Genomic DNA, 19331 nt, shown 5'->3' with positions numbered 1-19331 from the left:
AAATTTGGGATTCAAACCTAAGCTATCCAATTCCAAATCCAATGCTCTTTCCATTAACATCACCCAATAATAGTGGGAGGACCCAAACTGATGAGTTCATTGATCCATTAAATAATCTGAATGACCCACTGAAATGAAAACTATATTTAAAGAAAAGTAAATGGAACCCTGCAGGTTTCTATTGCCTTAATTTTTATCTACATACAAAACACAAAGCAGGAAATGACAATATACCTGTTCCAGGTATCCAGGCAAAGGAAGGCTGGTAAGTGATATTGGCCCCTTAATTGGAGGAAGTTTGTTTGGAAGTTTCTGATTCCAGTATTTCTCTGGTAACCTGCAAATATAAAATGCCCAAGGCCAATTGCATAGCTCACTTCCCCCTCTCTTGTCTACATATTCATATTCTACTTACATATATCTGTATGTATGTCTATCCACATATATAAACACACAGATAAAAAAGCAAAATACAAAAGTGAAGAATTCACCAACTTACCTCAAAAATTTCTGCAGTTTGTCTTCACTCTCACAAAAGTATATATGCTCACGATACTCTAAAGCATATTCAATGTTTCCAGGAATTAGGGCTTCATATCTGAGAGGCAGAAAAAGAATGACTCTGAGTATAATGTTGAGATGTTTCTGTTGTGTCTGACTCTTCATGACCCCATTTGGGATTTTCTTGGCAAAGATACTGCAGTGGTTTGCCAAGTCCTTTTCCAGCGCATTTTACAGATAAGGAACTGAGGCAAACAGAGTTAAATGACTTGCCCAGGGTCACACATTAAGTGTTTGAGGCCAGATTTAAACTCAGTTCCTTCTGACTGTAGGGCCGGTGTTCTATCCATTGTGCCACTTCATTACCCAATTCACTGACTGTACTGATATGTAATTCAAAATTTAAATGGGTGTATTATTTTGTTTCAAAATTTTAATTAGAAAATAATATTTTTTAAAGACCAGGTCTCCCTATCTCTCCTAGGCTGGAAGTGCAGAGACTATCCATGGGCTCAATCCCCTTAAGGCTGGGCACGGGAGCTTTGCCAGGATTTATTTTACTTTAAGATATGTGTGTGTCATACACACACACACACACACACACACACACACACACACGTATTTCTAGGTGTTCAATGATCTATCAAATAATCTGAGTGAGTATATAGAATAGATATACATTCATTCATTTGAATGAATATACATATAACATATACATAGTTATCTTTCAATGAACAAGCCTTTATTTTCTCTCCACATCTTTCCCCACCTTGATGAAAAAAAAATCCTTATAAGAAATATACATAGTCAACCAAGACAAATTTCTACATTGGTCATATAAAAACATTATGTTCTGCATTTTGAATCCATCACCTCTCTGTCAGGTAGTATGTAGCATTATTTATTATCAATCCTTTGGAATCACAGTTGGTCATTGAATTAATCAAAGTTTATCAATTTATTCATTATGTAGTCTTTACAATGTTTTTATTTTATAAATTGTTCTATTTCTCCTTACTTCACTCTCCATCAGTTCATACAAGTCTTTCCAAGTTACTCTGAAACCATCCTTTTCATTATTTCTTATGAAGCAGTGAAGTTTAATTATATTCATATTACATAATTGTTCCCCAAATGATGCCAATTTGAGTTTCCAGTACTTTGCCATGACAAAAACAACTGTTCTACATATCTTTATCTATGTGGGACTTCTTCCTTTCTTTGATTTCTTTAGGGTATAGCCAACCTTATTTTACTATCCATCTAACTTTACAGGCTGGAAACAAAACATTTTTTTCCCAAATGATGAATTAGAAATTTTTAGCTGGGGAATAGATGAATAAGTCATGGTTATATGAATATGATGGAATACTATTGTGCTATAAGATATGACGAAAGGGATGGTTTCAGAGAAACCTGGGGAGATATATATGAACTGATGCAGAGTGAAGTAAGCAGAACCAGGAGAACAATTTATTCAATAACAACATTATTGAAAAGACAATCAATTTTGAAATACTTTATATCTTTGACCAATGCCACAATTCGAGAGGACTCATGATGAAAAATGCTTCCCACCCCCCGACAGAAATGTGATAGACTCAAAATGAAGATTGAGATACACATACACATATATGCGCGCACGCACACACACACACACACACATATATTTATATATTTGTGGACATGACTATACATGTTTGTAACAGGGGTTTGTTTTACATTTTTTCTTAATAAGCATAAGGGGAGGACATAGTAAGAAGAAAAACCTGACTTGTGATGATAGAAGAAAAATAAAAATTTAACCAAAAAATAATTTTTGATCAATAGTTTAAGGTTGTTTATTATTATGCAGAATCCTTTTGTGCTGAGTGAACATATTATTTAGTAGCCAGGGCAATTCATAGTTTTACCTCTGTTTCCCATCCAGGTAAGTGACTGGACAATATCCCTGAAGTTCTGCATTTTTAGGGAATTGGTTCTTTACTTCTGCCACTGTTAGCCTTTTGGGTAATAGCTCTGGAGGCGGGAGAGGATTAGGTGCTAATGGAGCCACATATATTTCTGGGTTTTCCAGGAATTTCTATAGTAAAAAAATTTAGTGATATGAAAATATTTATAACAAATACCAAGTAAATTAAACATCTCTTTGAGGTTCTTTTGTTACTGCTCTTAGTTTCCAATGGAAATTAATTTTCCCAAAACCACAAGCAATTCATTATACCTCAAATAGTCTTCCTTCAAGAAGCATCTATTTCAGTTAATTCCAGCTTAAGCTTTCTTCCCCTATTTCCCCTATTAAATGGGGTAGCGGCATGGAATAGCAGAAACAATACTGGACTTAGAGCCTAGAACCTGGTTCTGGATTATGGCTCTCCTGTGATTAACTTATTTTGCCAGTAATTTAATATCTCTGGGCTATTGTGCCCTCATCTTTAAAATGAGGGGGAACTAGGAGGGGGGTACTCTTCCAGCTTTCCTATTCTGTGACTGCCACTTAAAATAGGCAAGATCCATTATTTAGCACAGTGCCTAGCACACAGTAAATGCTAAAAAAAATGCTTATTGACTGTAATAAGCACTTAATAAACACTTAAATGACTGATGACTGACTGACAAGATAAAGTCTACTTAAGGAGAATATCAACATATCTATATATTCACTTTATATATTAAAAAATGAGCTCAGACATATTGGATTATCTTTCAGACTACCAATGTATGTCTTTTGGTTTCTCAATTTAAAAAATAATAATAAAAAGTGGTATTTCATATTTATGTAGTGTTTTATAGTTTGCAAAATATTTTGTTTACAAATACCTTTTAGGTAAGTAATGCAAGCATTATTATTCTTATTTTACAAATGAAGAAACTGATATTCAGAGGAGTTAAATTACTTGCCCAAGGTCATGTAGCTAGTAATTATGGGGCAGAGCCAGGGCTTGAGCCCACTTTGAATGTCTAGGTTTTTTTTTTCCTGGGGATGATGAACTGAGCCCCATCAGGGAACAAATACTCACAATGAGTTCCATTAAACCAGAAATGAGGCAGGCATTTAAAAAAATCCCCTAATACCGCAAGACCAAAATCAAAAACAAACCTCAAACCCAAAACAAACCAGGCATGTACACGACAGGAAAACACGAATCAAGATCTTGAGTTTGGTGTATACTTACATCCAGTTCCACTTTAGAAGCCATTTTATAATAGTGTCCTCTGAATTCAGCTGAAAATTCTAGGGAGCTGGTTAGAGAGCAGTCAACCAGTTCACTCTTTTCTGCCAAACTGACAGGGCAATACTGTCCAAATTCTCCCAGTCGAGAAATCAGCTCTTGAGGAGTGATGCATAGCTTGTTAATGCTTGCAGCTTTCCCTGTTGTTAATGAATTACAATGTTTTTTCTACATTGTACGATTTTTTTTTTCACATGTAAAAATACTAGCATTTTTAGAATTAGAGCAGAAGCACTTTATAACATTCGTTTTGGGGCATAGGGCTAACATCTACTCAATAGGCTCTGTTATGTTTGTGTTTGTGGGAGCTATGTTGAAATAGTTATATTTAAATACATGTCTATTTTTCATGTTGATGATCTTGCTAATGATGAAAATATGCAGAAGCATTCCTACTAATTAACTGTTACTCTATTGTATAATTATTCATTGTGAAAACTATAAATCGGCAAAAATTTATCAAAACCCTATCCCTAAACTATCTTATTCATTTTTGATACTGCTATTTCATGGATAGGAATACTTAGGTTCATCCTATTAGTAATACTTCTGGATTTTCCCTAGAGAAATTTTAGTTATCTGTAAGTTTTGTAGAAGCTTTTGTTTTTGATATTTTCTATGTAGTTTTATGACAATGATAGATTTAAGTAATACTCTGGAGGAAGAATATAATGTTTTGTGCATTTGACACAAAATGAGAGGGCACCTCTGAAGTGCCCATTTGTTTTGAAAAAGCTGAGCATTATTTTCACAACTAAATACAACAACAATCTGTAACAAATATACAACAATGAATAGTTCACATTGCTTGAGCAAAGGCCTTCAAAGCAATATTCAAGCTTATTCATTAGTAAGATTTTGTGCTTATTGTTTTGGAAATTAAAACTAGGCTTGTAATACATCGGGAGAATTTATTTTATACATATAGGTTCTCTAAGTGCAAGATTTCTTCTATCTGAATGGAATCTACATTGAACCTTCTAGTTACTATCATCCCTAATGAGTGAAGTTGTGAGCTTGGGTTTTACCTGAGGTATAGCTATATTTCTGTCTTTAATGAGGCATCTCCTCTTCCCAAAAGGAGTATATGCACGCGCGTGCATATATATATATATATATATATATGCACGCGCGTGCATATATATATATATATATATATATATATATATGTGTGTGTGTGTGTGTGTGTGTTATGTACAGACATGGGCATGTTTACTATGTGCTTTCAGTATGTTTTAATGGCTTCTACATTGAGTTGGACCTCTGCCCTGATTGCAAATTGTTTCCCAACCCTTCCAGCTTTTTCTTTCCTGTAATCTAGCTATAAAACATAAATCCCTCTTGGCCTGAAGTTCTGACTTCTATCCTAGGCTAAAGGACTTCCCACCTGGGTCCTCAATCATTGGCTTGGCCAATTTTCAGAGAAATTTACAGATTTCCAGAGAACTTCGGCTTGCCCCAGGATACCAGCATTCATTCAGAAGCAGAAATGGGAGGATTTTCAGAGATCATCTAGTCCAATTCCTTCACTTTAAAGTTGAGAAAACTAAGGCTCAAGGATGGGAAGTGACTTGCCTAAGATCACACAGGAAGTAGGCATGAGAGGCAGGATTTTAACCCAGATCCTCTGACTGAAGAATTGACGTATTTTTCCTACTTCCTCCTCTCCCTAATCTCTCCCTAGCTCCTTGTTACTTCCTTGATGCCTAAACCTGCTCAAGCCTCCCCTACTCTTAAGAAGACCAAACTGGACTCAGCCAAAGCTTCAAAATATCTTCCTACATCTCTCCTATGTTCCTTTTTTTTTTCCAGCCAAAGACAAGGTTTATTAAAGAATCTGAAATGTTGGCCAGACTCTTAAGGAATCTAAGCATTTGTATGACTAATGTAAGCAGGCCAGATCTTAAGAATCTGAGCACCTTAATGGAAGCCAGATGGACCTTATATACAGAAAGACCATGGGAGGGGTCTAGGAGTGGCCAAGTAGTCTGAGGTGACTGGAGGAAGGTTCTAAGGAGAATCTGGATGGGAGGAGCCAGAAGGCTGGGGTGAACAGAATGCCAGGGACCAAGGGAGAATGGAGCCTAGATAGGATTAAGGGTGGGAAGTGGGAGGGGAGGGGGGCGAAGGAGGGGGCTATAGGGAGGTAAGACAATGGAGGGCTAGGCTAGGTTCCCCTACATTTCTTAGTCAAAGTCCTAAGCTGTTTACACTTACTACCACTACTTTCTCTCCCTCTCACTTCTCAACCCTTTGAGCTCTGGCTTCTGACTTCACCACTTAACTTAGATTGCTCTTTCCACAGTTACCAATGATCTGTCAATTGCCAAATCCTTTTTCAGTCCTCATCCTTCTTGACTTTTCTTCAGCTTTTCACACTATTGATCACTCTTCTTCTGGATACTCACTTCTCTCTAGGTTTTTGTGACACTACTCTATCCTGGTTTCTCTCTTACCTGTCTGGTTATTCCTCAGTCACCTTTGTTGGTCATCAATCAGTTCACTCCCACTAACCATAGGTATCTCCCAAGGGTCTGTCCTAGGCCCTCTTCTTTTCTCCCTCTGTACTACTGTGATTGTTGATCACAGTAGTTCCCATGAGTTCAATTATCATCTCTATGCATATGATTTCCAGAGTTATATATCCAATCCTAGTCTTTCCTTCATCACCAACTGCCTGCTGGACATTCCCAACTGCATGTTGAAATAGACATCTCAAACTCAACCTGTTGAACTTCCCTATGGATGCCACCATCCTTCCAATCATCAAGGTTCACAACCTTAGTTTCATCTTTGATTCCTCACTCTTCCTTGCTTCATGTATCTGCTCAGTTTCCAAATTTTGTTGTCTCTGTCTCCATAACGTCTCTTGCATCTGTCCCTTCTCCTCACTATTCACACAGTCACGCCCTTGTTCAAGCCACCATCACCTCTCTCTCACCTGAACTATTGCAAATGGCCTTCTATTTGGTCTCCCTGCCTTGAATTTTTCCTTATTCAAAACTACCCTCTTTTAAAAGCTTTTATATCTAATTTAAAATTTTTAATTTTAGAAGTAGTAAAGAGAAGCTGGAGATTTATTTAGTGGGGAAGAGATATAGTTAGACAATAAGGAAAATTGCTTCAGCAGCCGTGTGAAGGATAGAATTGAGAGGGTGAGGACTGGAGGGAGGGAGACCAATGAAAAGGCTAGTACAATGGTTTGGACAAGATGTGATGAGAGCCTGAACTAGGCTGGTGACTTACATGAATGGAGAGAAGTGGATGGATGTAAAATATCGTGGAGGTTGAAAGGACAAGATTTGGCAGATGATCTGGGTATGTGGGTTGAGGCAGAGTGAGGAATCAATAATAACACTAAGAAGTTAACCTGGGAGATTAGAAGGATGGTGATGCCTTGAGAGAAACTGTGAAATTCAGAAGAGACTTGGGTTTGGGAAGAAACACAATGAGTTCTATTTTGGATATGTTGAATTTAAGATAGTTGGAAATGCCCAATTGACAGTTGGTGATGTAGGATTGGAACTCAGAATGGAGTTGAATGTATAGATCTATGAATTATCAGCCTAGCTATTGTTATTAAATCCAGGGTAGCTGGAGAGATAAAGCAAGTAAGAGAGTGTAGAAAGGGAAAAGAGGATTGAAAAGATAAAGCCTTGGGGAACACCCACAGTTGGGGGATGAGCTATGGATGATGACCTAGCAAAGGAGACTAAAAGAAGTGGTCAAATAGGTAGGAGACTCAGAAGAGACTAGTGTCAATCAAATAAGAAGGAACATCCTGGTGGAGAAAGGTCTCAACAGTGAAAGGCTGCAGAGAGATCAAGAAGGATGAAGATAAAGAAAAGGCCATCAGATTTGGCAATTATGAGAACAATGGTAACTTTAGAGAAAGTACTTTCAGTTGGGTAATGAGGTCAGAAGCCAGATGGCACAGGGTTGAGAAATGAGTGAGGAAAGAGGAGGTGAAAACAATAGATGTAGAAGCTTTTTCTAGGAATTTGGCTAAAAAATGGAGGAGGAACATAAGGAGATATAGAATGACATTTGGGGTCTGGTAGGGTCTAGTGAACATTTTTAAGAATTGGGAAAGTGTAGGCAGCAGAGGAGCCAGTAGATAAGGGGAAATTTGAGGGGTGTGTGTGTGTGTGTGTGTGTGTGTGTGTGTGTGTGTGTGTGTTTGTGTCTGTGTGTCTGTCTGTCCTTGCATGTGACAGATAGAGCCAGAGCCAGAGAAGAGAGATATGGAAAGAGAGAAGAAGATGATGAGAGTGAAATCTTCTGGGGGGAAAAAAAAAGCCACCACACAGGAAGGGAAAGGGTGAAGAGTACAAAATGAGGAGCCGCACTTGGGTAAGAGAAGGCTCATTTCTCCATCAAAGACTAGACTAACAGAAAAGAAGGGCAGCTAGGTGGCGCAGTGAATAGAGTACTGGGCTTGGAATCAGAAAGACTGATCTTCACGAGCTCAAATCTGGACTCAGACATTTACTAGCTGTGTGACCCTGGGCAAGTCACTTAATCCTGTTTGCCTCAGTTTCCTCATCTGTAAAATGACTGGAGAAGAAAATGGCACACCACTCCAGAATCTTTGCCAAGAAAACCCCAAAATGGGGTCACAAAGAGTTGGATATGAAATATTGAACAACAAAATGGAAAAGAGAACAATGCCAAGGGGTTCTGAAATAAAAAAGAAGAGGGAGGACGGAGCTCATGACAAATGGCCTCTATTTTCTCAGTAGAGTATGATACAAGATCCTCAGCTAAGACGGTTTGGGGAAGAGCTGGTATGGGAGGTTGGAGGAGAGAAGAGAAGGCTTGAAACAACCTCTGCATGGGGAATGAGATGGACAACTAGTCAGAGAGGAGTAAAATTTTTCCTTTGCTGCAGTGATAGCCCAGGAAAGAGTAGATCAGGGGTGGGGAGCCTGTGGCCTTCTAGGTCCTTGGGTGCCGCATTTTGACCGAGTCCAAGTTTTACAGAAGAAATCCTTTTATTTAGGGAATCTGTTCTCTGAAGTTGAGGACCTAAAGGGCCACATGTTCCCCACCGCTGGTTAGATAACACAAATGTTTAAATTCTTTTTTTTCCTTCTCATTTATCTTTATTCAGTTCTCAACCTTCAATAATGCTAATCATCCTGTCACTATACAACATAGTACTTTAGATTTTATAAAGCTCTAAGCACACAGTTAAGACTTAGTAAGTCCTTCTTGTATGAACGATTGATTATAGATATATCCTATGAACACAATGTATTTAAAAGATTTGTTAACATTCTTGAAATAAATGTGTAAAATATATATGTAAGAAGCAGAAATTTATTCTAAGAGCAACACTGTTTTCTTACCTGCTCTTATCCTTTCCAAATAGAGCTGGATCCGTGTATTCATCATCTGAACACTCTCAAGCATTTTATCCCACACCCACCATTTGCTGTGAAATCCATCAATTACACACCAGTTCTGATGTTCTACCTCATAGAATTCCTTAATAACAATTCTGTGCTTGTTTAGACATGAGTTCTTGATAGACAAAATCTGTGAGCTGTTATGTAGTGGATAAGGTAAACTAAAGAAAGTTAAGAAAGAAAGAGAAAAAAATGTTGTTCAATATATTTTCCTGAAACCAAGTCTGAAGATGACAATTGTGTAAATGAGCTTGATTTCAATGTCAATAGACTGCTGTTGTCCTTCGTTTTCCAAGGGGATCAAAATGACATCACTATACCAGAGTCAAGTTTTAGTGTTTATGACTGTGGCTGATCAGACCAGTTTGAGCTTGGAATGCTCTACTACAGGTTGGGCACAAAGAGTCCTTGTGGACCTTTGGGGTGTCTTCTCTAAATTTGCATATCTTTCATTTCTATTGAGCTACCTCAATTCTGCTTTGCTTCTAGAGCACAGCACCTTTTCTGATGAGGGCCTGCCAAGCTGAGTGGTCCTGTGCCAGTGCCTTCCATTTCATACAATCAATTCCAAAGTTGTTAAGAGAGTGTCCTTGCATCACTTCTTCTGACCACCATGTGAACGTTTGACCTGTGTGAGTTCTCCATAAAATAGTCTTTTTGGCAAGTGTATATTTTGTATTCGAACAACTGGTCTGCCCATTGGAGTTGCACTCTCAGTCCTTTCTTGAGTTAATATACTATTCTATACTTTAAATTCCTCATTTTGCAGAATATTCTCAAATAATTTAGATAAATATTATTTCTATTATCAGGAGTGTTTGTCACCTATTAGACTTTTCTATTTTCACCATAAAAATAAATTTTTGTCACAAAAAATAAATTCCAAAAAAGCATACATTTTAACAGTAAGTAATCAAATAAAAGCAACCTGTATTTTAGATTTAGTCATTCTACTCCATCTTTCATTTAATTTCATAGACCAATTGTTTTGAAGATAAGAAAGCATAATCAATGATTTTATTCTATTTCAGAGCCATGTAAATTTAATTTAACAGCTAAGTAAATTTAATGCTTATTGAGCCTTGTAGTTTCAATATTCCGTGTCTCTAGGATGCTCTGCCATTTGAACTGTCTTAGGAAGATTCTGAAGATCACCTGGCAGGATAAGATAGATAAGACACTGAGGTCCTTTCTCGAACTAAACTGCCAAGCATTCAAACTCTACTGCAGAGAGCACAACTCCCATAGACTGGCCAGGTTGTTCAAAAGCCAAACATATGCTTGCCTTAAAAGACTATTTTATGGAGAACTCACACAGGGGAAGTGCTCATAAGGCAGTCAGAAAAAGCAATACAATGACACTCTTAATAAGGTTTCTTTTAAGAACTTTGGAATTGCATGACATGGGAGATATGGCATAGGACTTCCCAACAAGGTGTGCCCTCATCAATAGAAGTGCTGTGCTCTATGAGCAAAGCCAAACTGAGGTAGCTCAGAAGAAACTCGAGACGCACAAATTTAGTGAATCCACCCCAAATGTTCATGTGGACTGTTTGTGCCTCAGCTGTGGTTGAGCATTCTAGGCTCGTATTGGTTTGAACAGCTACAGTGGACCACACTGTAACTTGATTCAAACATAGTGATGTCATTTTAGTCCTCTTCAAGAATGAAGGATAACAACCAACCAAGGATACTCTGCCATCTTCCACAAAACATGGCTTTCTTAATTTCTATTGTTGTTCAGTTGTTTCAGTCACATCTGACTCTTCATGAGCCTATTTAGGGTTTTCTTGGCAAGGATACTGGTGTGATTTGCCATTTCTTTTTCCAGCTCATTTTACAGATGAGGAAACTGAGGCAAACAGGGTTAAGTGACTTGCCCAGGATCACTCAGCTGATAAGTGTCTGAGGCCAGATTTAAACCCAGGACTCAGATGTAATAAAGAATGTGTCTCCAGGTATTGAGGTGGCTAGGGAATGCTTTGTAACTTATGTTCTTGCCAAACCTCAGTAAATGGCTAATTAAGTTAACTGATTAAATGACATTGGAGTGCTAGGCACTTAAAAGTATTGATGATTTAAAGGTGATACTGACTGTAACTGGTGATTGAAATTGAGAACACCCTGGAACAGGGGCTTGAGCCCACATTAGAGAAAGAGTTCCCAAACCCCTCAGGGTGCCCTTAGAACCCAGAGGAGATGTAACTTGTAACTCACATATTGATATGTTTGCTCTAGGGTACCTGATTCATCAGTTATGAATGTGAGTTGGAAAGAGGATTCTGGACAACCCCACACAGGTAAACTTATCAAACTCAGGAGATCTTTATACCCAGAGAGGGAAAGCCAACCAGATACCTGCACATATTCAAGTCCTTGTTAAGACTGGGTCAGGCAAAGCACACTGTGAAGGCTCATAAAGACGAGAATCTCACTGGCCAATTCTAGTCATTTCTAGCATAGAATATTTCTATTAAGTATTATCATCATCCAAAGCACATATTTGTTTGTCTTTATTTGATGTGTGCAGAAGATGAATATTTTAAATAGCTAAAATCACATGTAAATTCAGTCTAGGGCTTCTTAACCTCTTTTTTTTTTTATTACATGAGTTATGAACCCCTTTGGCAGTCTGGTGAAGCCTAAGGACCATCATAACAATGGTTTAATACACACAGAATAAAATTTATAGGATTACAAAGGAAACTAATTTCCTTTATGTATCTCATTGCCCCATAGATATCTGTTAGAAAAGGAAACTTTAATTTTGGATGAAATATTTTCATGGGATCATGCAGTATTATTTAATAAATAATGCTGGGCAAGTGCAAAGAATATGTTCTTAATCCCCTAACTCAACTGTTAGAGACAACCATTTTTCTTCTGATTCAATCTTTAATTCTATTGCATTTTAATTTGGGTGAATACAAGTACTTGGGACCACACCATTACTTCTCAGTTTAAAGCCATTTTTCAGCCTCAGTTTAAGATAATAACAGCACCAGCCTCCCAGAGTTCTCATGAAGATTAAATAAGATAATATGTGTTAAGTGTTTTACAAACCTTAAAGTGCAATATAAACACTAGTTATGAGTATTTATATTATTCCATTATCACATTCAAAGCTCTACTGTCATTGATTTACCCTTTCATGGAGAGAGGTGACAAATTTAATATTTATTACAATTATATTGCTAGGAGGCAGCTAGGGGACATAAAGAATAAGAGTGCTGGACTTGGAGTCAGGAAAACCTGAGTTCAAATACAGCCTCAGATACTTACTAGCTGTGTAACTCTGGGCAAGTCACTTAACCTCTGTCTGCCTCAGTTTCCTCATCTATAAAATGGGGATAATAATAGCACCTATCTCTCCAAGTTATTGAGAGGATCAAATGAGCTATTTGTAAAGTACTTTGCAAACTTTAAAGCATGATATCATGCTATTATTATTATATGAACTTGCACAAAATCATTGATTGATCTATTTGTAGAGCTAAAAACAGAACTTTAGGAGTACTGTTTTCAGTTCTTCATTAAATTTCACTGAGCCACACAAGGTAGTACATGTTTCAATTCCTGCTCTCAGGCTGGTGGATCTCTTGAGCTTTGGAGTTCTGAACTTCAGTGCATTAGACCTATCAGGCATCTGCATTGTTGGGCATTCATATTAATATGGTGAGCCCCCAGAAGTAATGCCTTTCAAAGTGTATCAGGCACATGAGTAGCCCCTTCAATTACAAGTGCACATAGGGCAAGATAGGGAGACCCAGTCTTTAAAAAAATAATTATTGACCACCTTACCTTTCATTATTTTTATTATCTATTAATGATCGCTTAAAAATCTCCTTTGTAGGGACTTGTAACTCAAAAATTATCACAGGAATGATACTTCTCGATTCCAAGAGGTTCACTTGATGTCTTGTGACAGGGTATCCATCAATTACAACCCTATTAAAGAGGAACTTAGCTATGTAAATCTTCTCATAATTGATTCTTATCTATTATCAATATATTTTCTTTCATGTGAGGAAAAGAGATACCAAGTTCTCCTACAACTTCATTTAAGCAAATAAAATAAATAAGTGGTTTAATTGTGGACATGTCCTAAAATATATTAAATATAAGTAGTATATTCCCTCTCCCAATTATGTAGTTTTTTTCCCCCTTTTCATTACATTGTATTGGTCCACCTAAGGTACACTGCTGAGGTACTACTGTTCATGGATTTCCTTTATGTATCTCATTGCCCCATAGATATCTGTTAGAAAAGGAATATGTCTTGGGGCAAATAACAGTAGGCTTTACTGCATTTTCCTTATGTAAATTCAGTCTAGGGCTTCTTAACCTCCTTTTTTTTTTTTAAATGTGTTATGAACCCCTTTGGCCATCTGGTGAAGCCTAAGCACCATCATAACAATGGTTTAAAACGCACAGAATAAAATTTATAGGATTACAAAGGAAAGTAGCTTTAATGAAATAGTTATTAAAATATTTTTAAAAAGCAAGTTCACAGACCTCAGAGTAAAAGCCCCTGACTTAGCCATTTAAGTATGAATCCAAGTTCTACAATCTAAACATTGATCTGTTTTGAGCCTTTCTTAGTCTTTTGTTCTTGCTTGATGGCAAAATTTTCCTTAATTCAAATTCTTCTCTATAAAAAGAGAAACTTCAAATAGAAAAAAAGAGAACTTTGCAAGAGTCCATATTGCTTACAAGTTCAACAAAACCTATGCTATGGAACTGTATATTTGTTATTAATTTATGGAGGCCGTTAAAAGATGGGTGATGAGAGATTAAGTGCATATATGGATTTAATTTATATTTGGATGGTCAGGCTTTTGTAGGAATTTGTGAGATAATACAATATCCAAGAAATACTGAACCTTAGCTATGTCACTATATTATTCTATATGGTATTCTATGGTATTCTAAAGAATAGGGCTGAAAAATCTGCTCCTGAGTCTACCAGTGGTACTCAGACATTTCAGTCTGGCTGAGATGAATGAACTGGGCTTTATACTGGCCTCAGCTCTTTCTCCTTCCTCTTTTCTTTTTTCCTGAGAAACAGCCTTCACAGAATGGGCTGAATTTGTACATATTCTTGTAGTGATTTAATTGAGTCTCACTAATTTGGGTAAATGAACTTACCTCCCCCCCCCACTGCATTTTCAAATAGTATTTCAAACAACAACTTTCCATGCCTGACGAAAGTACAAACTCTGTCACAATTGTTATAAGAATGCAGATTAAAGTCTTCTTGCACTAAATTTAATGTATATTCTTGGTTTTACAGCCTTTCAGAATATAATTGATTTAAATTAGTTAAATTATTTGATGTTTAAAAACTTTTGAAAAACTGTCTTTCAATGGAGATTCATCAAAATATAATACAATATAACACAATCCATCTTGTAAAAATTCTCATGATATATTTTCAACATTTTTCAACATTGTATATGTTAATATCAGGAAGCCTACCCTGCAGTATTGCACACAATATCCATCAGAGCAATTTCTAAAGCCTGGATAGCCAGCTCATCAGGTGCTGTTAATCCTTTATGAAGATGCCAGTTTAACATAAGTGCCAACTCTGTTTCTGGATGGTTGGTCAGTATCATACGCATGGCATCTCCTATTGACAAACGCAGTAAGCCATATTCCTGTGCAAATTTTCTGGCAACTGCAAAGCATAAATAGCATTAAACATTTTTTTCCCTTTATTTATTTTTAAAATAATATTTATTTGTCCCCAATTGCATGCAAAAACAATTAACATTTGTTATTTAAAAATTTTGAGTTCCAAATTCTCTCCTCTCTCTCCGCCTTCCCTCCCTGAGATGGTAAAGCAATTTGATATAGGTTATACAAGTGTAATTGTGCAAAATATTTTTACATATTAGACATGCTATGAAAGAAAACAAAAAAACAAGAAAAAATGAGTTAAAAATAGTATGCTTTCATTTGCATTCAGACTCCATCAGTTCTTTCTTTGGAAGTGGATAGCATTTTTCATTATGAGTCCTTTGGAATTGTATTGGATCACTGTATTGCTGAGAATAGCTAAATCATTCAGAGTTGATCATCACACAATATTGCTATTACTGGGTACAATGTTATCTTGATTTTACTCACTTCATTCTTTTTTTTTTTTCTTTTGGTTAGGCAATGGGGTTAAATGACTTGCCCAGGGTCACACGGCTAGTAAGTATTATGCGTCTGAGGTCAGATTTGAACTCAGGTCTTCCTGAATCCAGCACCAGTGCTCAATCCACCGGGCCACCTAACTGCCCCTCTCACTTCATTCTTTATTAGTTCATGTAAGTCTTTCCAGGTTTTTCTGAAATCTACCTGCTCATCATTTCTTTTGTTTTTTTTTTTTTCAGGAGAAACCACATACTTGCTTTATTTTTCTTGGAGTTTTTTCCCCCCAGTTTTATTAATTTATTTATTTTTAGTTTTTTTTCCCCTCCAACTACCCTAATAAGGACAAAGGTCTCATGAGTTACAAACATCATTTTTCCATGCAGGAATGTAAAAAGTTCAACCTTAATAAGTCCCTTATAGGGGCAGCTAGGTGGCGCACCAGCCCTGGATTCAGGAGGACCTGAGTTCAAATCCAGCCTTAGACACATAACATTTACTAGCTATGTGACCTTGGGCTAGTTACTTAACCCCATTGCCTAGCCCCCCCCCCGAAAAAAAGTCCCTTATAATTTCTCTTTCCTGCTTACCTCTTCATGCTTCTCTTGAGTCTTGTATTTGAAAGTCAAATTTTCTATTTAGCTCTGGACTTTTCACCAAGAACACTTGAAAGTCCTCTATTTCACTGAATATCCATTTTTTCCCCTAAAGGATTATGCTCAGTTTTGCTGGGTAGGTGATTCTTGGCTGTAATCCTATCTCCTTTGCCCTTTGGAATATTATATTCCAAGCCCTCCAGTCCCTTAATGTAGAAGCTGCTAAATCTTCTGTGGGAATGCACAGTTTTATAACCCTTTGGGCATAGTTCCAAATTGCTCTTCAGAAATGGTTGGATCAGTTTGCAACTTCACCAACAGTACATTTGTGCCCCAATTTTTACACATCTCCTGCAGCATTTATCATTTTCCTTTTCTATTATATTAGCCAACCTGATAAGGGTGAGGTGGTACCTCAGAGCTGTTTTAATTTGCATTTCTCTAATCAATAGTGATTTAGAACATTTTTTTCATATGACTATATATAGCTTTGATGTCTTCCTCTAAAAACTTCCTGTTCATATCCTTTGAGCATTTATCAATTGTGGAATGACTTATATTCTTATAAATTTGACTCCATTCTCCATATATTTGGGTAATGAGGGCTTTATCAGAGATACTTGCTGTAAAAAGTCTTGCCCAGCTTTCTGATTTCCTTTTAATCCTGGATGCATTGGTTTTGTTTGTGGAAAAACTTTTTAATGCATTGAATATTTTCTTAGCAGTTTGTTTCTGAAATGCCTTTTAAAAATTCATCACATACTCTTCAGTTTCAAACTCTTGTTAATATTGGTAGCCAGTGAAACTTAACATTAGTCAAAGACACATGAAAAAACTAATTCATAACATTTATCACTAAATTAGCATCATTAAAGACCACAAATAATTATGACAAATGTATTTGATTAATAACTTTGGTTCACAGTTGTTCTTTAGTTGTTTCAGTCATGTCAATTTCTCATGACCCCTTCTGGGGTTTTCTTGGCAAAGATACTGGAGTGGTTTGCCATTTCCTTCTCTAGCTCATTTTACAGATGAGGAAACTGAGGCAAACAGAGTTAAGTGACTTGCCCAGGGTCACACAGCTAGTAAGTCTCTGAGGTCAGATTTGAACTCAGGTCTTCCTGACTCCAGGCTCAGCATTCTATACTGAGCAACCTCAGTGCCCTTTGGTTCATAGGACTGCATGCTACTAATTTAAGATTGGAAGGGACATTAAAGATTGTCTAGTTTAGTCATCTAATTTTATAGCTGAGGAAACTGAGGCCTAGTTTAAGGGTTAAGTGATTTGTCCAAAGTCACAAATTCTAAGTAGCAAAGCCTAGATTTCAATGTAGGTCCTCAGACTCTAAGGAGCAGTTAGGTGGTACAGTGCATAAAGCACTAAGCCTTGAGTCAGAAAGAACTGAGTTTAAGTCTGGCCTCAGACTTTGATTAGCTGTGTGATCCTTGTTTCTCATCTGTAAAATGAGCTGGAAAAGGACATGGCAAACCATTCCAGTATCTCTGCCAAGAAAACTCCAAATGGGGTCACAAAGAGTTGGACATAACTGAAACAGTCTTTTTATTACTCTATACAATGAATAGAAATGGCAAAAACCCACGTCACATTTTCCTTTCAAGTATTTTCCACATAGCAATGGTGTACATGAGAACCTTACAATATTATTTTTATACATGTAAGGCAATTATAATATACACATAAAGTATTTTGAAGGTAAATATTCCTAATTATCTCAATATCTGAATTAGTTTTATAATTTTCACATTACCTGGTTGAAGACTTACATAATCTTTTGGTCAATTCTTCTATACTCAACAGTGTCACTGGAGTAACATATCTTAGGTAGCATATTTTGGTTAATGGGGGACCTTGGGCAAGTCACTTAACCTTTCTTGTCTATGTTTCTATATCTGTAAAATGAGCTGGAGAAGGAAATGGCAAACCACTCCAGTACCTTTGCCCAGAAAACCCCAAATGGGGTCATGAAGAGTTTGAAGTGACTGAGAAATGACTGACCAACAATAATCCTCAACAATACTTCTGTTAATGGATACACTGTGAACAAAGCTCTTTCATAATGAAAGTAGTTTTTTGCTTTATCACAGGATTCACCCAAATGACATCTGGATCCTGAGAAAACTGTTTCCCTTTACTTCTGGCAAAGCCCCTAAAGTAGCTAATGATAATTAAACATTCAATTCAATTGTGACTTTAGTCACAATATACAACTCCTGCTTTAGGACTGTCAATGTGACAGAGTAGAAAGAATGATGGATTTGGAGTTAAAGTACTCCAGTCCAAATCCACCTTTGACACAAGTTGCATGAGCGTTGTGCAAGTCACTTAATCTTTTGAGCCTCTGTTTCCTCATCTGTAAAATGAGGGGTTTAAATCCAATTATCTCTGAGGTCTCTTCAGGCCAGAGCTGTGGTTCTCTCTGAGTCTGTGACGGGGCAGGATGAAAACAATACATGAAAAAGGCTCAGTAGTAGGTATGTATCCCAAAAGAGATAAAAAACAAAAAGGAAAAGGACCTATCCTAAAGGATGTACCTTAATGTACAAAAATATTTATAGCAGTTCTTTTCTGGTGGCTAAGAATTGGAAATCGAGGGGACGCCCATCAATTGGGGAATGGCTGAACAAGTTGTAGTATATAATTGTGATGGAATACTATTGTGCTATATGAAATGATGAGTAGGATGGTTTCAGAAAAACCTGGGAAGACTTTTATAAACTGATGCAAAGTGAAATGAGTAGAACCAGGAGAACCTTGTATATAGTAACAGCAATATTGTAAGATGACCAACAGTGAATGACTTAGCTATTCTCAGCAATACAATGATCCAAAACGATTCTGAAGGACTTATGATGAAAAATGCTATCCATCCCCAGAGAAAGAACTGATGGAGTCTGAATAAGATTAAGGCATACTTGTTTTCCTTTTTTTTTTTTTGGTCTATGTTTTCTTTTACAACATGATTAATGTGGAAATATGTTTTGCATGATTACACATGTATAATCTATACCAAATTGCTTGCCTTCTCAAGGAGAAGGGATGGGAGGGAAGGAAGGAGAGAATTTGGAACTCAAAATTTTTTTTAAAATGTTAAAAGTTATTTTTACATGTAGGTGTTGAAAAATAAAATACTAAAATTTTTTTAAAAAGAAGGCCTAGCAGTGCCAAAGGAAAGTGGACTAATGACCACTGCTGGTACAGTTCCAAAGGAAACTTAGAAATCATCTAATCTAATACCATTATTTAAAAAATACGGGGCAGCTAGGTGGCATGGTGGATAGAACACTGGCCCTGGGGTCAGGAGGGCCTGAGTTCAAATCCAGCCTCAGACACATAATACTTCCCAGCTGCGTGATTCTGGGCAAGTCACTTAACCCCAATTGCCTCAGTAAAAAACAAACAAACAAAAATGCATTAAAATGAGACT

General features: G+C 36.9%; 1 protein-coding gene across 1 annotated transcript in view; it reads right to left on the bottom strand.

Annotated features, from left to right (window-relative positions):
- The window catches only part of AK9 (adenylate kinase 9), a 137467-nt gene that overhangs the window by 10345 nt on the left and 107791 nt on the right, over positions 1–19331 (bottom strand). The window contains exons 30-36 of the mRNA XM_078155579.1: positions 14624–14825; positions 12947–13093; positions 9086–9306; positions 3678–3874; positions 2415–2584; positions 500–598; positions 235–337 (exon numbers count right to left, since the gene is read on the bottom strand). Coding sequence (XP_078011705.1) covers positions 235–337; positions 500–598; positions 2415–2584; positions 3678–3874; positions 9086–9306; positions 12947–13093; positions 14624–14825 — 1139 coding nt within the window. The remainder of the gene's footprint in view (positions 1–234; positions 338–499; positions 599–2414; positions 2585–3677; positions 3875–9085; positions 9307–12946; positions 13094–14623; positions 14826–19331) is intronic.

Source organism: Phascolarctos cinereus, unplaced genomic scaffold, assembly GCF_003287225.1.
Source record: "Phascolarctos cinereus isolate Bilbo 61053 unplaced genomic scaffold, phaCin_HiC Scaffold_5;HRSCAF=322, whole genome shotgun sequence".
Taxonomy (NCBI): domain Eukaryota; kingdom Metazoa; phylum Chordata; class Mammalia; order Diprotodontia; family Phascolarctidae; genus Phascolarctos; species Phascolarctos cinereus.
The sequence above is the reverse complement of the archived record's forward strand: the minus strand, read 5'-3'. Positions and strand labels throughout refer to the sequence as shown.